This window comes from Hydractinia symbiolongicarpus, chromosome 9 (assembly GCF_029227915.1).
Source record: "Hydractinia symbiolongicarpus strain clone_291-10 chromosome 9, HSymV2.1, whole genome shotgun sequence".
Classification (NCBI taxonomy): domain Eukaryota; kingdom Metazoa; phylum Cnidaria; class Hydrozoa; order Anthoathecata; family Hydractiniidae; genus Hydractinia; species Hydractinia symbiolongicarpus.
In genome coordinates, this window is record NC_079883.1 from 24,065,497 (window position 1) to 24,081,883 (window position 16,387).

Sequence of the window (16,387 nt, forward strand, 5' to 3'; positions counted from 1 at the left end):
AAAAGCTCAGGTAAACTCCTCATTTTTTATAGGAAACAATATTCATTAACTTAAAGCTCAGATTATAGGTTCTTAACCCTAACTGCTAAACTAAGTCTCTTTTTAAAAGGGTCGATTTTTTTGTGCAAAATTGTGAATTCGCGAAAATTAGCCACCACGTAATATCGTTCAATGAAAGAAAAAATTCCAAACCTCCACAAAATTACATTCAGCAAATATTCTTTCAGGAACTTTACGTGATTTACCAGGAGTGGTGGCTATCACAACTATTTTTAAAATTATTTTAAAATGAAGAGATTGAGACAATAGTCAAATCTAAACGAATTTAGAAAAATGGTATTAAAAAGAAAAAAAGGTGGGAACGAGTTTGTCATGCATAAAAGTGCTCTCTGTGATGTAAACAAGAAAAGTGGGAACGAGTATGTCATCCATAATAAGTGTTCTTTGTGTTGTGACAAAAAAAGTGGGAACGAGTTTATCATGCATAATAAGTGCTCTCTGTGTTGTGAGAAAAAAGTGGGAACGAGTTTGTCATGCATAATAAGTGCGCTCTGTGTTGTGAGCAAGAATAAGTGGGAACGATTTTGTCATGCATAATAAATGCTCTCTGTGTTGTAAAGAAAAAAGTGGGAACGAGTTTGTCATGCATAATAAGTTATCTTCGAGTTGTGAGCAAAAAAAGTCAACGAGTTTGTCATGCATAATGGGTGTTCTCTGTGTTGTGAGCAAAAAAAAAGTGAAAACGAGTTTGTTAGGCAAATGTAACCTCAGACGATGTTGCGATTTAACAATATTTTAATTACTGAACTTATTTTTACGATAAATAAACTAGCAAAACTTATTTTTACGACTTGCTCTAAAAGCTGAAGTTGTGCGAATACCGTATTTAAGGCATTTATTTAAAGGCACTTTGCCATAAAAGGCCCAGCCCTGATGAAAGGGAGGGGCGTTAATTAGAAAACCTTTTTGTGCCAAGAAGATGACCTTGTAAATATTGAGAATATATAAAAATACCTCGCACATCAAAAAATATTTATCATAAATAAACGCCCTTTTCTACTGCTGCCCCCATCTTAAAAATTTTATAAACGCCCAGGGCGTTTAATAGAGAAAATACGAAAAGAGTAATTATTTCTTTTCTTAAGGTAAGAGAGAAGCATTAAGTAGACGATGTACTTCACTATAATTTGCTTACAGTGTTTGATAATAACAGAACAAAGAAACGTAGTGGTTGTGCTGTCAAATGGTAACCAAAGCTTTGTTTCGAATGTCTAATCCCGACACACTATAAATGCAGTGATGTTGTTCTGTCCTATATTTTAACGCCGTCCCGACTATCAACACTTGCTCGTACCCTTTGTAAACGGGACGCCCCGTTGAAAGTTAGGACAGAGCGTTGAAAGATATGACAACCTCACCGCACTATCAACGCCAGTGTCCACGGCGCAAAATTTGAATATAACATTTTAGTGTTATAGAACACGGCCTACCTATCCCAACTATTAACGGTTGTTTTATTTAAGTTTTCAAATGAAAAAAATGTGTCGTTTAAAGACTGGCGCGGATCAAACATATGTTTTACTTCAAAAAGAAATTCGAATTATTGTATGCTTTGACACACGTTCGGAAAGTATAGACAAGAACTTTGTTGGAGATAAATACCGTATATCGGGTTAAGGAGATTTTATAAATTCTTATGTGATAAGGCATTGACTGTTTTCATGAAAACCAGGCTTCAACCTTTCAATTTGTAAGGGACAACTTTTAGAAGTTTGGAAGGGTCGTGGGAACTAAGTTCTGCAGAAATACAAGAAACCCACACACAAAATCATTGTTATATTAACTTTTATATTGTATTAAAACATAAAGGTGTACCAAAAAATATTTCTGCCATGCTATAAAAAAAATTATTTACATTTATTTGTACAGACTTGCTAATCACGTGTTTGCAATTCCTAAGACAAGAAAAAAATAAGAGATTAAGACAGACGATCCGAAATGACACAACTGACATTTTGCATAAATTATTTGTATTATCGAGGCAATGCAATACATGCATTTATGACTCTACCAACGTTCACTCCACCTAAAAAAGTGAAAAATAAACATTAGTTAGAACATAGAAATGAAATTACACAAATATAAATATTATTGGACGTTTATTATGTTGCTACTTCTCGTATTTGGGCGTCTATTCTAAATGCAGGCGTCTTTTATAAGGAAACTTTTATTTACATATTACAAGATCGAGTCTTAAAAAGGTTTTATAGTATAATTAAAGGTATATATATTGGTGGATGTTTATCGCTTGATTAGGAAGCACTTTTATTGGGAAGGGGTCTGCGGTTTTTTATAAGTATGAAAAAGGGGTCAGCAAAGTATGTTTGGAAAAGGGTCATAATTTCACCCCCATCTTCCACCAACACCTTTTATCTACAAAAAATGTTGGAATTAGATTAGTTAATTTATAAAGAATCCCCAAAGAAGAGGCTAGTTGTAAAGCGGTTATTTTGATTTTAGAACTCGCTTGGACTTTCATTCACTTTTCACGTTCGTTCAACCATAACCTACCTTGTACGAAAGCGTCGATCTTAAAGCTGTTTGATGCTGCATATATATCGCCGTAAATTTCGTAAATATTTTCATATAGAACCAAAATCTCTTTGCCGACATCAACCAGAAAATGAGAACACTGACCTAAAGGGGAAAAATGATTATTAAAAGGAATTAAGTCAAACCCTTGTTTGTGACCAATGTGGATAATCTTTAAAAATTACCGGAGATGAAATGTGTTTTGTTTGGCCTTTTCTAGGTGTTTCTTTAGTTACCAAAATAAGGAACCATGTTTCCTAGTCTCACTTTGAGCGTTTAATTAGCGTTAAATTAAACATTTTATGTAATATAACACCACCCTGTACACGACACCATGTGGCCTATTTTCCTACCCTTCTCATATGTGAAAAAATGTTGCGGAATTTTTAAAAAAAAGTTGCAGTTTCTTCACACAAAAATTAATGTTAATCATTAATCGAAAGTCTTTTATCCCGCCAGATGTTTAATTATAATTTAATTAAAAATGCCCGCCGAGATTTCACTGCTACAACAAAAATTCATAAAAAACAGGATTAGATAAAAAAAAAAATGTAGAACCGAAAGTTTTTCCCATAAAAACCTTTAATTTTAATTTTATTGAACCGTTTTTTGAGCTGCAAAATAATTTTCTCCAAACAACTTGCATACCGAATTAAAATCAAGATATTTGAACAACATATCAGACCACAAAGCGTTGTAACGTTTGAAAAAAAAAATCTCCCTCGTTCTCCCGCTGCTCTCGTCAAATTTCATTGATTTGAAAGTCCTTGTGTTGTTGTTTATTGTTATTTTCGTTTATTTACGACAGAAAACAAAATGTCAAAAATAATATTGCAAACTCACTTTACTGAATAGACGCAAGTTACCAAAATATGTGCTCAAATTAAAAAAAAAGTTCAAATTCAACAGTAAAACACAAAGGATCGCCTAAACATCCTTCAAATGTTTAAATATGTTTTTGGTATGACGATATAGTTATTCGTGCAAACTTGTGCAAAGAGGAAGCAAACGAATTGATGGCAAATATGAGTGTACTTACTGGCTGAAGCACAACTAACCAAGTCTTTAACAAACACTTCAATACGACGAACGAATTCTTTCTCCAGGTTGCAATCCTTTACAGCTTTCATGACGTCACCAAGTGCCCCGCCCAGTTCTTGCAGCCCTCGAAATATCGCACGGTCTTCAAACGCTACAAATGCGGCTTTAAAAGCCAGCGGAATATCTTCTGCGTCTTTCACACAGGATTTAATATCTAAATCTTTGATGCCCAAACCACTAAAAATTCCTCGGAAAACTTGGACCCATTCTGGCTCAGTGGATCCTTTAGAAATTATCATTGTCGTTCCAATGGCTGCAACATAACGCTTGTTTACCCTGTAACAACAAAAAATTACAAATTCTATATCTATCTACAAGAAAAATTGAAAAATAAAATAAAAATGATTAGACAGTAACCAGTGGATAAATCCATGTGTTCGCTTGTCATACGTCACATTTCATGTGTCCGTAGCATGACTATGAAATCGCGGATAGACAGAATACGGTTAATAATATAAGAAACGACGACGCAGACATTACCCAAACCGATATAATTTAGTTTTTACTTGATGCAGAAAAGACAGATATCTAAGACATTGAATAGTTCCTTCATAGCCTTCTCGATCATTTCCACGTCGTAACAATCACCGAAAGCGGCATTTTAACGTAGTCCTGATTTGACACCACTTTATTCTACTACTGCCTTTAGAAAGTTCGGAATGTCCCCGGTACAGGAACCGTTCTGAAAAGTTCCCAGTATCTAGTCTTGAAAATGTTTTTAATAAAAAATCTGACAAAGACAGTAAAAAAAGGGAAGAAAAGAAAAAATATAAAGATGAAGATGGGTTGTTTAACGTCAGTAGTTCAGGAGACCTTTTTGTCTTGTAAAGACGCTTTATACTGTCATTGGAAATTAAAACTCCAAAACCCTTAAAATTATTTAAAAAAATATTGTATACAGTACGCTTTGTCAGGGTAGAAAAAATAGTATTGTTTCTTTTTAAAACTTTTATAAAGCCGATTACCATTTGTTATACACAACATTCAACGTATACTCACTGCAACAATTCCTAAAGAACAAAAAAACTCACAAGTAGCGCACATCATAATTTCCTTGCGGGAGGAAAGTCGTAAAAGTGACATTTCCAGAAGGTAGCACTTCTGAGGTTGGATTCTGCGTCCCTCCAACGTACATGTAATCCACATACATATGGTTGCTTGCACTGTGAGGGTAGACACCTAAAAACAAATTGGAACAGACTGAAATAAAAACAAGATGTTATAGAAGTGTAGCTTTATGATAATAATTTTCGCGATTGTCTTGGATTTTAGATAAATTCGCAAAATTAGGCACCGCAAAAATGCTCTTTATCGCAATGATTACCCCAAAGTCGGAAAGAACGCTATTTTGTAAAACATATCTTATTTTCATAGAAAACTCAATAACCAACTATTTCCAACGTGGATTAATGTTCGCGAATGCCAACTTTAAAAAAAACGTCGCGTGGGTCAATTTCCGCGTTAATTCAATAATAATTTGATAATTAAACAAATTCGAGAAAACACGTAAATTAATCTACGTCAAGACACAAGAAATTTTAGTTAATTTTTTATTGTTATATTAAACTAAATTTCTTAGTACTTGTAAAAAGAACATTTTTATATTCGCTAAAATAAATATTTCCGAAATTTCTTGCAAATTATTACCGCGAAAAAAAAAATAAGATTGTGATCCTTGACTCAAATAAGGAGTTGAACTATCACAATATCACTTAATTTTTTTAGACTTGCAGGTTATTAAAAACTTTACAAACACAACATTATTTACGAAACTTCTCAACACGCGTTCACTTGCATTCACATACAACACGCAAATTAAAAAATGTTTCAGCACGGCAAATACTAAAATTGAAGCGCATGCGCAACCGAAAGAGCAAACACTTCGTACCTATCCAATCAGTGCTCGATGCTTCGTCCACCGGCATATTCCATTTCACTAAGACTGGCTTTTCCGATGACGACAGAATTGACGGTGAAACTGTGAAAGAACGATTTTGACGGACGATTAGAACGTCACTTGAACTATCCAGCTAAAAAAAACTTCAGAAAATTACATTTAAAGCCGCTTTGCACATGTATAGGAAATCTTTTACCATAGCTCGAATCCATAAAGTATCATGGTTGACCACTATGACAGTGACGAGCACGTGGTCACTTAAGGATAATTTTTAACTCAGAGTAAATTCAAAGAATCTGCAAAAATTACTTGCTCTGGTTTGTTACAATTCCTAGAATACTCTGCGTTAATAAAAATTAAATGACGCGCATGGGTACGAGGCTAACATTTGTCAACATGTAAGGCAAAATATGTGAAGCGTAAAAATCCCCCTTCAAATATAATGTCACTGATATATGGATATCTTCCTTTATTTCGCCGAATATGCAATTAACATAAGTTATAAGACCCATTGGAGACCTATGAAACAAGAGCTGAAGAAACGTTAAATACACGAAGTCTCCCTGGAACCGCCTTAGGGAATTGCAGATGACTTTACAATCCAAGTTTTTAACGCATTAGAACATCCTATAATTAAAGATTCTTTCGTTTAGAACATTGTTTTTAAATCTCAACATACTACATACTAATATTAAATATGATCATTTTGTGATATTACGTGTTAAATCTCCAATAAAACTCTTATATTTTATAATATTTAGTACGGGTTCAATTCAGCGAATACAAAACTTAGCTGTATTTTGCCTTAATCTAAATTTGACGGGTGATGGGAAAGTATTATCTTGGAATGGAAGTTTTGAAAAGAAATTTTAAATGCATGTCCACTTAATGTGGAGTAAACTTCGCGAACGTGGATTTAAATTAGAATTTTTTACATCAGTTTTTTCACATTTTTTCTACACCAAATTTTTTCACATTTTTCTACACCACATTTTTTACATTTTTTCTACATCAAATTTTTCACATTTTTTACATCAAATTTTATACATTTTTTACATCAAATTTTATACATTTTTTCCGATTTAAATTTCTCCATCGACTATAGTTTCGAAACAACAATGGAAACTGACGTTTTTATAAATACTTCCGAGAAATTCAATACACAAACAATAAAAATATTTCTTAGAAGATTTAAAATAATTCTAAGAATACTATATTATTTATAACTATATTTCAAAATTCTAAGAAATTGTATAATTCTACATGCATTATGTTATATCAATACTTATTCAACATTTCAAGCTAACTGATTGGTTATTTATAAAATGTAAAAATGATAACAAATTTATCAAAGAGTCAAATGACTCGTGTGTTTTTTTATACTATTTATTTTATTTATTTCTAAAGAAACCTTCAACAAAGATTGAGTTAAAGCTTGCATTTTCCAACTTTTAACCACACTTTACCACATAATAAAACCTGTGGTGGAGATCTTAAAATCCAGTAGAACAATATATCTTCATATAAAAAAGAGACATATTTTTAACTTTATATACAGGTGTGTTTTCACTAACGCAGGCATACCTTAAAAACTCAAAAAGTTACTAGTTAAACTATATATTTCAAGTCTGTAAGTCAATCAAATTCCCTAGCATTGGGTCCTTGTGTAAATACACTACTAAATAAAAACATTTAAAGATTGCTCTTAATATACCGATCTACATTGAAAATTGCAAAAAAATTAACCTATACAAACCAACGTTTGCTCAAAAACCTACTCACACAATAAGCAGACCACCATCCAGTTCCATCATTAACAATAGCAGGAAGGGAAGCAATTTGATAACCTGTTGTGCCTTCCACCAACTGCCATGTGCTCCAAGATCCATGACGTTTGCTTTGCCACATTTTGTAGAGGACTCCCTTTGTGTCAACCACGAAAACCTGTGATGAAGATTAGAAGTATTAACATTTCTAGCTACATTATATGTTAAGAAAATAGAACTTGGCACAAACATGGCGGTGTAATTAGCAAACAAACAGGAAGTCATACTATAAAATCTGAGCAATTACTATGAAAGATTAAAAAAACGCCATTTAATCAATAAGTGACTATACCGTCACATCGTAAAAAAGTACAGGAATGTAAAACGACATGTAAAATTCCGTAAATGTAAATATCTTTTTAGTGGTTATAATCATAAAGAATAACAAAAATGCATTATTAACTTCAAAAAGAAGTCTTACCTCGATGCCAAGATGTATGTTATTACCAATGCTAATGGTATTTGCAATCTTACTGTCAGTAGCTGGCACATCATTTCCAATTGTGTTCCACGTACTCCATGTACACCAACCCCATGGGTTCGGCACCTTGTCACATGTTGTCTGCCAGATATGATGAAGCTTACCTTCATCGCCATGAATAAAAACATTCAATCTACCATTAAAAATGTTAGTATCCATTTGGTGTACAACAGGGGCATGGGAAGTCTTCGGTGCACTATAACCAGTCTTGTCCCATGCTGACCATTTCACTGAACTTGTCTGCCAAGATCGATATAAAAAACCATTTGTTGAAACCATAAATGCCTCTAACAACTACAAGACAATAAAAGGAAGATTATAAAATCAAGAAAACTTTCGATTATGTTTTTCACATTCTAAATAAAAATTAAAATTTTCAACAACCCCCATTCGCATAACTGCAGTGACTCATAATTACATTTCTTAGTTACCTTCGTAAAGTCATTGTATACAATGGCCGCATCAGTCAATAACTTGGCAGAACTGCCACCAATCATCTGCCAACTTGATGACACTAAATTTTCCTTGTTTAGGCTAGACCAATATAAATGGGACGCATTTGTGTAAGATCTTGCCACAACATACAACTTTTCACTAACATTCTGCAGAGATACACTATCCAAGCCTCTGACTGTACTTCCTAAAATACAGGTGTTCAACAGTTTTTAAATAAGGTGGTTTGTCACGTTTTGAATACTTCATATTACACTATGTATTATTTTTAAAGAATACACAAATCACTGTTGGTGGAAAAGGCCTCATTAAAAAACCATCCTTACACATTCATTCTTCTACTTACTTGGATATTCCGTTAAGTGCAGCAAAATGTTACTGATAAGCATGGTAATGCACAAAGATATAAAAAGGACAAGATATATACAGCACCTTCATCATAAGGTAAGTTTCCACCAACTTGTACCCATTTACCAAACTGTGGTCCTGGCAATATTCGATTTGCAAAGACTTGACCATTAGTTGATTGAAAGAGCAAAAAGGTAACATTACCAGATTGGCGAAGACTTATAGGATTCGAATACACATCTGTTCCTTCAGGTAGAATTATTTTGTTCCTGTTAAAGGAATTTTAAACTGATTAAAACCATAGTATATACTAACCAAAAAACTAAATATCTGTGAAAATATAAACAAAAAATGCTTTCTTCCCAGTTGTATTATAAAAAAAAATTGTATCTCAATCAAAAAACATAAATGCTGCCAGGGGCTGATCCAGAAATTTATTTTAGGCGTCGATAGCGCTGCTGATAAATTTTTTTTAAGGCAACATGAATACATGGCTTTAGCATATGGATCGTCTTCTTTTTTAGTAAAGACGTAGTTTCTTTATGAAAATATATCTCCTCTGTGATTAAAGGTATAAATATAATAGAAGATATAAAATATCCAGAAAAAAAGAAATAATGCAATTCTCAAGCATTTTAAACTATGAGTATCTAATTTGGGCGCCCAAATTAGATGTCCCCAAAATCAGTATACTGATGTCGAAATTAACCTGGATCAGCCCTTGGCTGCAAATATGTTATCCAACCATAATATTTTACAACCTCCCCTAAACCAACTGGCTGGTCCTACGATATAACATTCAGTTCCATGTAAGTCAGGCAGCTATATATCAGCATAAAGGCCTCTTAAGTTTTTGTCCAATGACCCAATATATTTTAAAGTTAAAAATAATGTTTGGCATTAATGTTATTAACCTGGAGTATGTAAAAATAATTGTAACAAAAAATTGGAAAAACTACATATATACAGAAGTGTTTTTTAATACGCTGATCAGCGAAAACATGTATAAAGTATTGTTAACAGATAAAAAAATTGTGGAATTTAAGTTTGTGCACAGGAGTTTGAGAAATACAAGGGCAATTGAATCCCACACAACAAATAATCAAGAAACAGTATTATAAGACATACACACATATATATATATAAGAGCTTGTATATATTGATACAGAATGGTTTATTTAAATCATTGACAAAGATACAGCAATTTCCGATGTGACAGATGACTATGGTATCATCATAGCTGAAGTCCACAAATACCTCAAAGGCTACTTCATGGCGAAAATTTGTTTTATGTTGAACAGAACGGTTTGCAGTCTATTTATTAAAATATGTTTTTTTGTTGCTCAAATCTTTGTTCATGATAAGATAATAATGTAACCCTAATTTTTTTCACATTTTTACAGTGATTTTCTTTCACCTGAGTAAAAATGTATATTTTTATATAATCTGGGAATAGTCTGGACTGTCTGTCGGGGTTATGAAGTTGTGCTCAGAAATAACATGAGAAATTTCCCCATGCACTAACTTGTCGAAAATTTTCATAGAAATTGGCAAACTTGATAATCCAATCCTGTATCTTTATTAAGTTTTATTAAACTAAATATTTTTCAATACTTTTGGTCTCAATAGGAGAGACCACCAAAAATCATGTCTGCTAACAGGTGGATTAACATAAGTAGTGCCAGAAAACATTTTTGCTAGTTTCGCACCAACACTGACAAAGTTCATCATCATCATCATCATCATTCTCGGCTTAACGTCCGTTTTCCATGCTAGCATGGGTTGGACGGGGTATATTAATGACCCTCTTCCAATCTGATCTAGACTGTGTTAGATCTAAACTCAACTTCCTCTCTATCAAGTCTGTCCTTATAACCTCCTGCCAAGTCTTTCTCGGTCTGCCTCTGGGCTTTGTCCCAGGAACTATCAAGTCTCTACACTTTCTTACCCAATTATCCTCCTCCATTCTTTCCAAGTGCCCCAGCCAATTCAATCTTCTTATCTGGATAACATCTTTAATTCTACAGAGACTTAGCCTGCTTCTTAGCTCATCTGAACTCTTTCTGTCTCTCAGACTGGCCTTACACATCCACCTAACCATTCTCATATCATTCCTTTCTAAACGGCCAAGATCTTCCTGCTTCACTGCCCATGTCTCACTACCGTACAACATAACACTTCTTACACAGGCCTCATACAACCTACCTTTTACCTCAATTGACAGGACTCTGCTAGTCAATAAAGGAAGTAACTCTCTAAACTTTTTCCAAGCAGAACCTATCCTGCAAGTAACACTTCTTCCAACACCCCCTTCACTGCCCAACATATCACCTAAGTAACAGAAGTTCTTGACTATCTCTAACGAGCCACTGTTGTACATCATTAAAGCTGGAAATACTTCATTCTCTATAATCTCACCTTTGCAACGCTTGCATACAAACTGTATGCCAGCTCTTAACCTTCCACTAATACTACTGCACTTCTTATGTACCCAATGCTTGCAAGTCTGACAAAAAATTGAGTTACTACCAACCCCTTTCCTGCAAACTCCACAAGGCCACTTTCCAACTACAAGGTCACACTTGGCTGCAATGCTACTTATCATGACTTTAGACTTTGCTGTGTTTACCTTCAGCCCTTTCTCTTCTAGTCCTTTCTTCCACTTCTCAAACTTTTCAACTAATTCTTCCATCGACTCTGCTATGAGAACCAAATCATCTGCATACAATAACTCCCATGGGCAACCTGTTCTGAACTCCATCGACAGCGCTTCTAAGACTAGAATAAACAACAAAGGACTAAGTACAGAACCCTGATGTACACCAACATTTACACTAAATTCATCACTAAGTGAATCGTTAATCCTGACACGACTTCTAGCATTGCTGTACATAGACTGAACCATCGTAACTAGCCACTCATCCACACCTAATTTTCTCATAGCCCACCAAATAACTTTACGTGGCACTCTATCAAAAGCTTTCTCTAAATCTACAAAGGCAAAATAGAGATTCTTTCTCTTTCCTAAATACTTTTCCTGAAGCTGTCTGAGTAAAAATATTGCATCTGTAGTGCCACGCCCTGGAACAAAACCAAATTGCATCTTATCTATATCAATTCTTTCTCTAAGTAACTTATCAATCACTCTTTCAATAACTTTCATTACTTGATCAACCAACTTCAAACCTCTATAGTTACCCCTTTCTAATGCATCACCCTTGCCCTTGAAACAATTCACTATTACACTCGACTGCCACTCACTCGGAATAGCACCATCCTTTATAATCTGGTTAGCAAGACTTGTAATAAGCTCAACTCCAATATATCCAGATGCTTTTACCATCTCTGCAACAATACCTGATACTCCTGCAGCCTTGCCAATCTTCATTTTCCTAATAGCCTCCACTACCCATTCTGTCTTGATCTGCATGGCTGGCCCTTCTACGACATCATCATCAGACAAATTATCCTCGTCCCAATCAAACTCAGTGTTAAGCAACCTCTGATAATGATTCTTCCAAGCTACCCTTTTCTCCTCCTCTGTGCTAGCCAAAACACCTTCATCATTACGTATACACTTCTCACCTACAATATCTTGATTAGTCTTCTTCATTTGCTTTGCTATCTTGAATACCTCATTGCGCTGGTCTTCCCTTCTTAACACATCTGCAAATCTGTTTCTCTCTGCTTCTGATTTTGCCTTATACACTGCTGTACGAGCCCGACGCTTAGCTTCTAAGTAAATATTTTTACTACCACCTGACTTCCACTCTTTCCAAAGTTTCCTCTTTTCCTTTATACACTGGTCAACCTCATTATTCCACCACCAGGTCTGTCTATGTCTAGCTGGTCCTTTCGTCCACCCACAGGTATCATCAGAAGCTTCTAGAAGACAATTCTTCAAGGTAGTCCAAGTACTTTCAACATTGTCACTATCACATTGACTATTGTAGGCTAACTGCTGAACTTTCGCACTAAATTGTCTTGCTACAATCTCTTCCTTCAGCTTCCAGACTTTTCGACGGGGCCTGTACTTTCTCTTGGCTTCTCTGACACTCTTCAAGATAATATCACAAACCAGCAACCTATGCTGGGAAACACACTCTTCCCCCGATATAACTTTCACGTCCTTCACCACTTTCTTGTCTGACTTTCTAACCAAAAAGTAATCTATCTGTGTCTTACAACCACCTGACTCATATGTTATCAGCCTACTCTGTCTCTTACTGAATGATGTGTTGCAAACCACCATGTCCGTTGCCATTCCAAACTCAAGCAATCTCTCCCCTTCCTTATTTCTGCTCCCAAATCCATAGCCTCCATGCACACCTCTATAACCTTCAGATGACTTCCCAACATGACCATTAAAGTCGCCGCCCACCATGACAAGTTCAGTGTCTCCAAACTTTGATGTGACTGCTATTAACTCATCATAAAACTTATCTTTATCTTCCTCACTGAGTCCACACTGTGGAGCATAAACTGACAGAAAAGTGACAATCCTATTACCTATCAAAAACTTTATCACTATAATACGACTATTAACACGCATAACATCTATTACTTTTTCTACCCACTTTTCTGCAACGAATATGCCAACTCCTCCATATCCATCACTATTACCAATCCAAAAAAGCTTATACCTTGCCCTCCTACCTTCCACAAATCTCACTGAAGCTTCTCTCCACCTAACTTCCTGAACACAACACATATCAACAGATCTACGTTCTATCATTTCAACTACTTCACCTGCTCTACCTCTCAGAGTACCAACATTTACGCTAAAGTTATGAATTGAATGTGTTTAAAATTTCTTTTGGGTGAGATGTTTCTGTAACATTGTTTTGGACTACTCGATTCATTGAGGTAGTATTGCCTGACCTATCAGAAACCAGTTTTTTTAAGGTTTTGCCAAGTTGTTTTGGCTTTTTTGAAAGTCATACAAAACGTCATTATAGTACTCGTTTTTGAGTCAATTTTTGATTCCTAATACCTGGTTTTCCTTTTTTGTTTGAAAGCTTCCCAGTCTATGATAGATTTTGTTTTTGATGCTTTTAGGGCATGTTTGTCAGACACTGTTTTAACAATTTTATTCAGTTTCTCACATGCTTCATCCAGGTCATTATAAGTATTAAAATATGACTAAAGTTATTGTAGATTAGGATGGGTGACAGTAGGGGAAGAATATGAAAGAATATGAAATGACAACTCTACATGAACAGGTATTTTATTCTGCTGTTTTTAGAAGCTTTAAGAATGCTTACTGTTTCCACTGGTAACTTTTATTTTATTTTCATGCATCATTTTGTATTTCTTAAGGAATGCTGGTGTCAAGGAATATAAAAGGAATATATTCTGATATGTGGTTAGTCCAGGGATAAAACCCATATCAGAAAGTGAAAAAGGAGCTGTGGAAACAAAATAAAGGATTTAAATAAATTGTGCATTATCATTTACAATTTTTTTAGCAAAGTTAAGTACACAAATATTGGCTCCAACAGTCTCTCAATGGTACAAATTTTACGTTTTTTGCATAACTTGTAGTACTTGTATTAACACTGGGAGCGATATGCTCTCTATTAAGCAATCAGGGCCTTACCTAATAATTTTGCTACAAACCAGACATAACGTTTACAGCAAGTTTTAAAAAATGGCTTCTTTCTGCATGTATCGATATGCCATGCTGGACACCACTCCTCCATAATAGGAGTAGGAAAAGTCTACAAAAAATGTGAAGATCACATACAATTTTGCAATTTTAAAAATGCCCGGGGAATGAGTTTGTCAATAAAGGCTTGCATTATCTACAAAATAAGGAAATACATTTGTTGTGTACGAATTAAAAATTTATAGCTAGCATATCAGGCTTTTCAGGAATATTTGAGTAGGTGTGTGATGATTCGCATGTGTAAATTAAGTAATGCATGCGATGTAAAACGCATGTGCTAAGGATGTTACCCGTGCGATACGGGCTCCAAGGTTAGATTTTAATGCGCATTCATTTTGCGGTAGAAAAATGGGGGATGTTTTAAATCGTGAGTCCCAAACACGCTGATCGGGCGTCTACTGGTATAGCGACTCTCTCAATCTTAACTTCTTTTCTACATGTCCGAAAAATAGCATGCATGACTATACTGTCATTTTTATTTTTGTTTATTTTTCAGGTCATCACAAGTAAATAGGCAAAAATATGCTTTGTTTTCAAATTAAAAAATCTTTATCCACGTGGCTTAAATGTGTATATTCCGCCTGTAAGTGCAGTTTTGCAGACTTGCTTCATCCTTACGTTTAGGATGTACCATATTACTATTTTCACCAACACCGAAACATGTGCACTTTACAGAACAAACAGACTAAACATTGCTGCGGTAGATCACAGATGAGAAAATTTTTGCGCGGTGGGGGTATGACATTTCAATTTTTGTAATCATTTTTATTAATACCAAACATACCTATATTATTATGAAAGTGGACAGGCAGAGAAATATTTTAAACTTTTTATTAGCATGTGTGCTCTCCTCTAAAGATCACCTTTGAGCATCAGAAAAATATACATGTTGATGTCTGAAGCAGCTACCACTAAGTATTGCAATAATTTTAGTCATAGATTAGACTACAGAAAAAATTACGTGTGAATCACTGAAATCGGCAATTTTAGTTGCTTTTTTTTCGCTCAAAAGCCTGCCCAAACGCACTTTGTGCACCAGCATTTTTGCAAAATTATTTTTAAAGATGGTTTATAGCTGAAACCATGAAGTTATGTGGCTGCGGAGTTGCCAGATAGTCCCTCTAGCTAGAGCTGTTTTTGTTTAGACAATCATGTGATTAGGACGAACGCTAGCTAGCTATATAGATGAATTCCGTTGTTAACATTTTCAGCAAGAAGCTCTTTGACTCTGTCATTTGCGTGGCAGGAAAAAATATGGGGATACTGCCGAAAACAAATAAACAAATACTGTTGCTAAGGAATTCATCATGTCACAATCATACAAAGCTGATAGCCACTGGTAAATATTTAATAAAAGGCTGACAAAATTTCCTTACCATGAACCCTTTTCTTGATCAAGTGAAGCTGCCTTTTTATGGGCTGTTACACACCAGTACAAAACACTACTAGCAGAGCGAAATACGAGTGCATTATCGTTCCAGTCACCATCGCCTAAAAACACCACACTTGGTCTTGAATTCAACTGGTTAGCAGATGACCAAGGCAATATAAACAATGAAAGAATAAGGACAATCATTATTTCCAAAGGAAAACCTATTAGCCAGCTGGCCAGTTAAGTTTTTTTTTTAAAAAAAAACAGACGATCACTGATTTATCATATGACTTTTACCGCACAATGGACATTCATTCATGTAAGACTACATAGATGGCAAAATACATGAAATAAAAAACAGACCATCGTGACCCCGGGCCGAGCCTGCCCCATGGTGAAGAATGTAAGAACAATAATAATATCAGGTAACTTTTTTGCATTTAGTATTTATAAAAACTTATAAATTTTTGCTTATAAATAATAAAAATCTATTGTTATCAAAAACAATCTGATGAAAATTTGGCAGCAATATATTTTAACTCGTAACATTATCTTCCAGTTCACTTTTGTAACAAACACGATACTAAACAACATTAACCGATGCGTAAAGTTTAGATTGAGATTGAAAAAACAGAAATGAAACCTTTAG

General features: G+C 34.7%; 1 protein-coding gene across 1 annotated transcript; it reads right to left on the minus strand.

Moving 5' to 3' along the window:
* Positions 1–1,828: 1,828 nt before the first annotated feature.
* LOC130657928 (uncharacterized) lies at positions 1,829–16,048 on the minus strand. Its single transcript, XM_057460926.1, has 10 exons — positions 15,743–16,048; positions 8,783–8,967; positions 8,329–8,537; positions 7,838–8,191; positions 7,373–7,534; positions 5,582–5,723; positions 4,725–4,872; positions 3,632–3,969; positions 2,572–2,697; positions 1,829–2,086 (listed from the first exon to the last, which is right to left on the minus strand). Exons 1-10 carry the CDS (start codon positions 15,940–15,942, stop codon positions 2,034–2,036), a joined length of 1,917 nt encoding a protein of 638 aa, XP_057316909.1. The 5' UTR covers positions 15,943–16,048; the 3' UTR covers positions 1,829–2,033.
* Positions 16,049–16,387: the final 339 nt, after the last annotated feature.

Excerpts from the sequence above, each read along its gene's own strand:
- LOC130657928 (XM_057460926.1), bottom strand. The coding sequence starts at position 15,942 with ATGATTGTCCTTATTCTTTCATTGTTTATATTGCCTTGGTCATCTGCT. Across the intron at positions 8,192-8,328 it reads TATACAATGACTTTACGAAG|TTGTTAGAGGCATTTATGGT; the intron begins GTAACTAAGAAA and ends ATTGTCTTGTAG. Across the intron at positions 3,970-4,724 it reads AATTATGATGTGCGCTACTT|GGTAAACAAGCGTTATGTTG; the intron begins GTGAGTTTTTTT and ends TTGTTGTTACAG.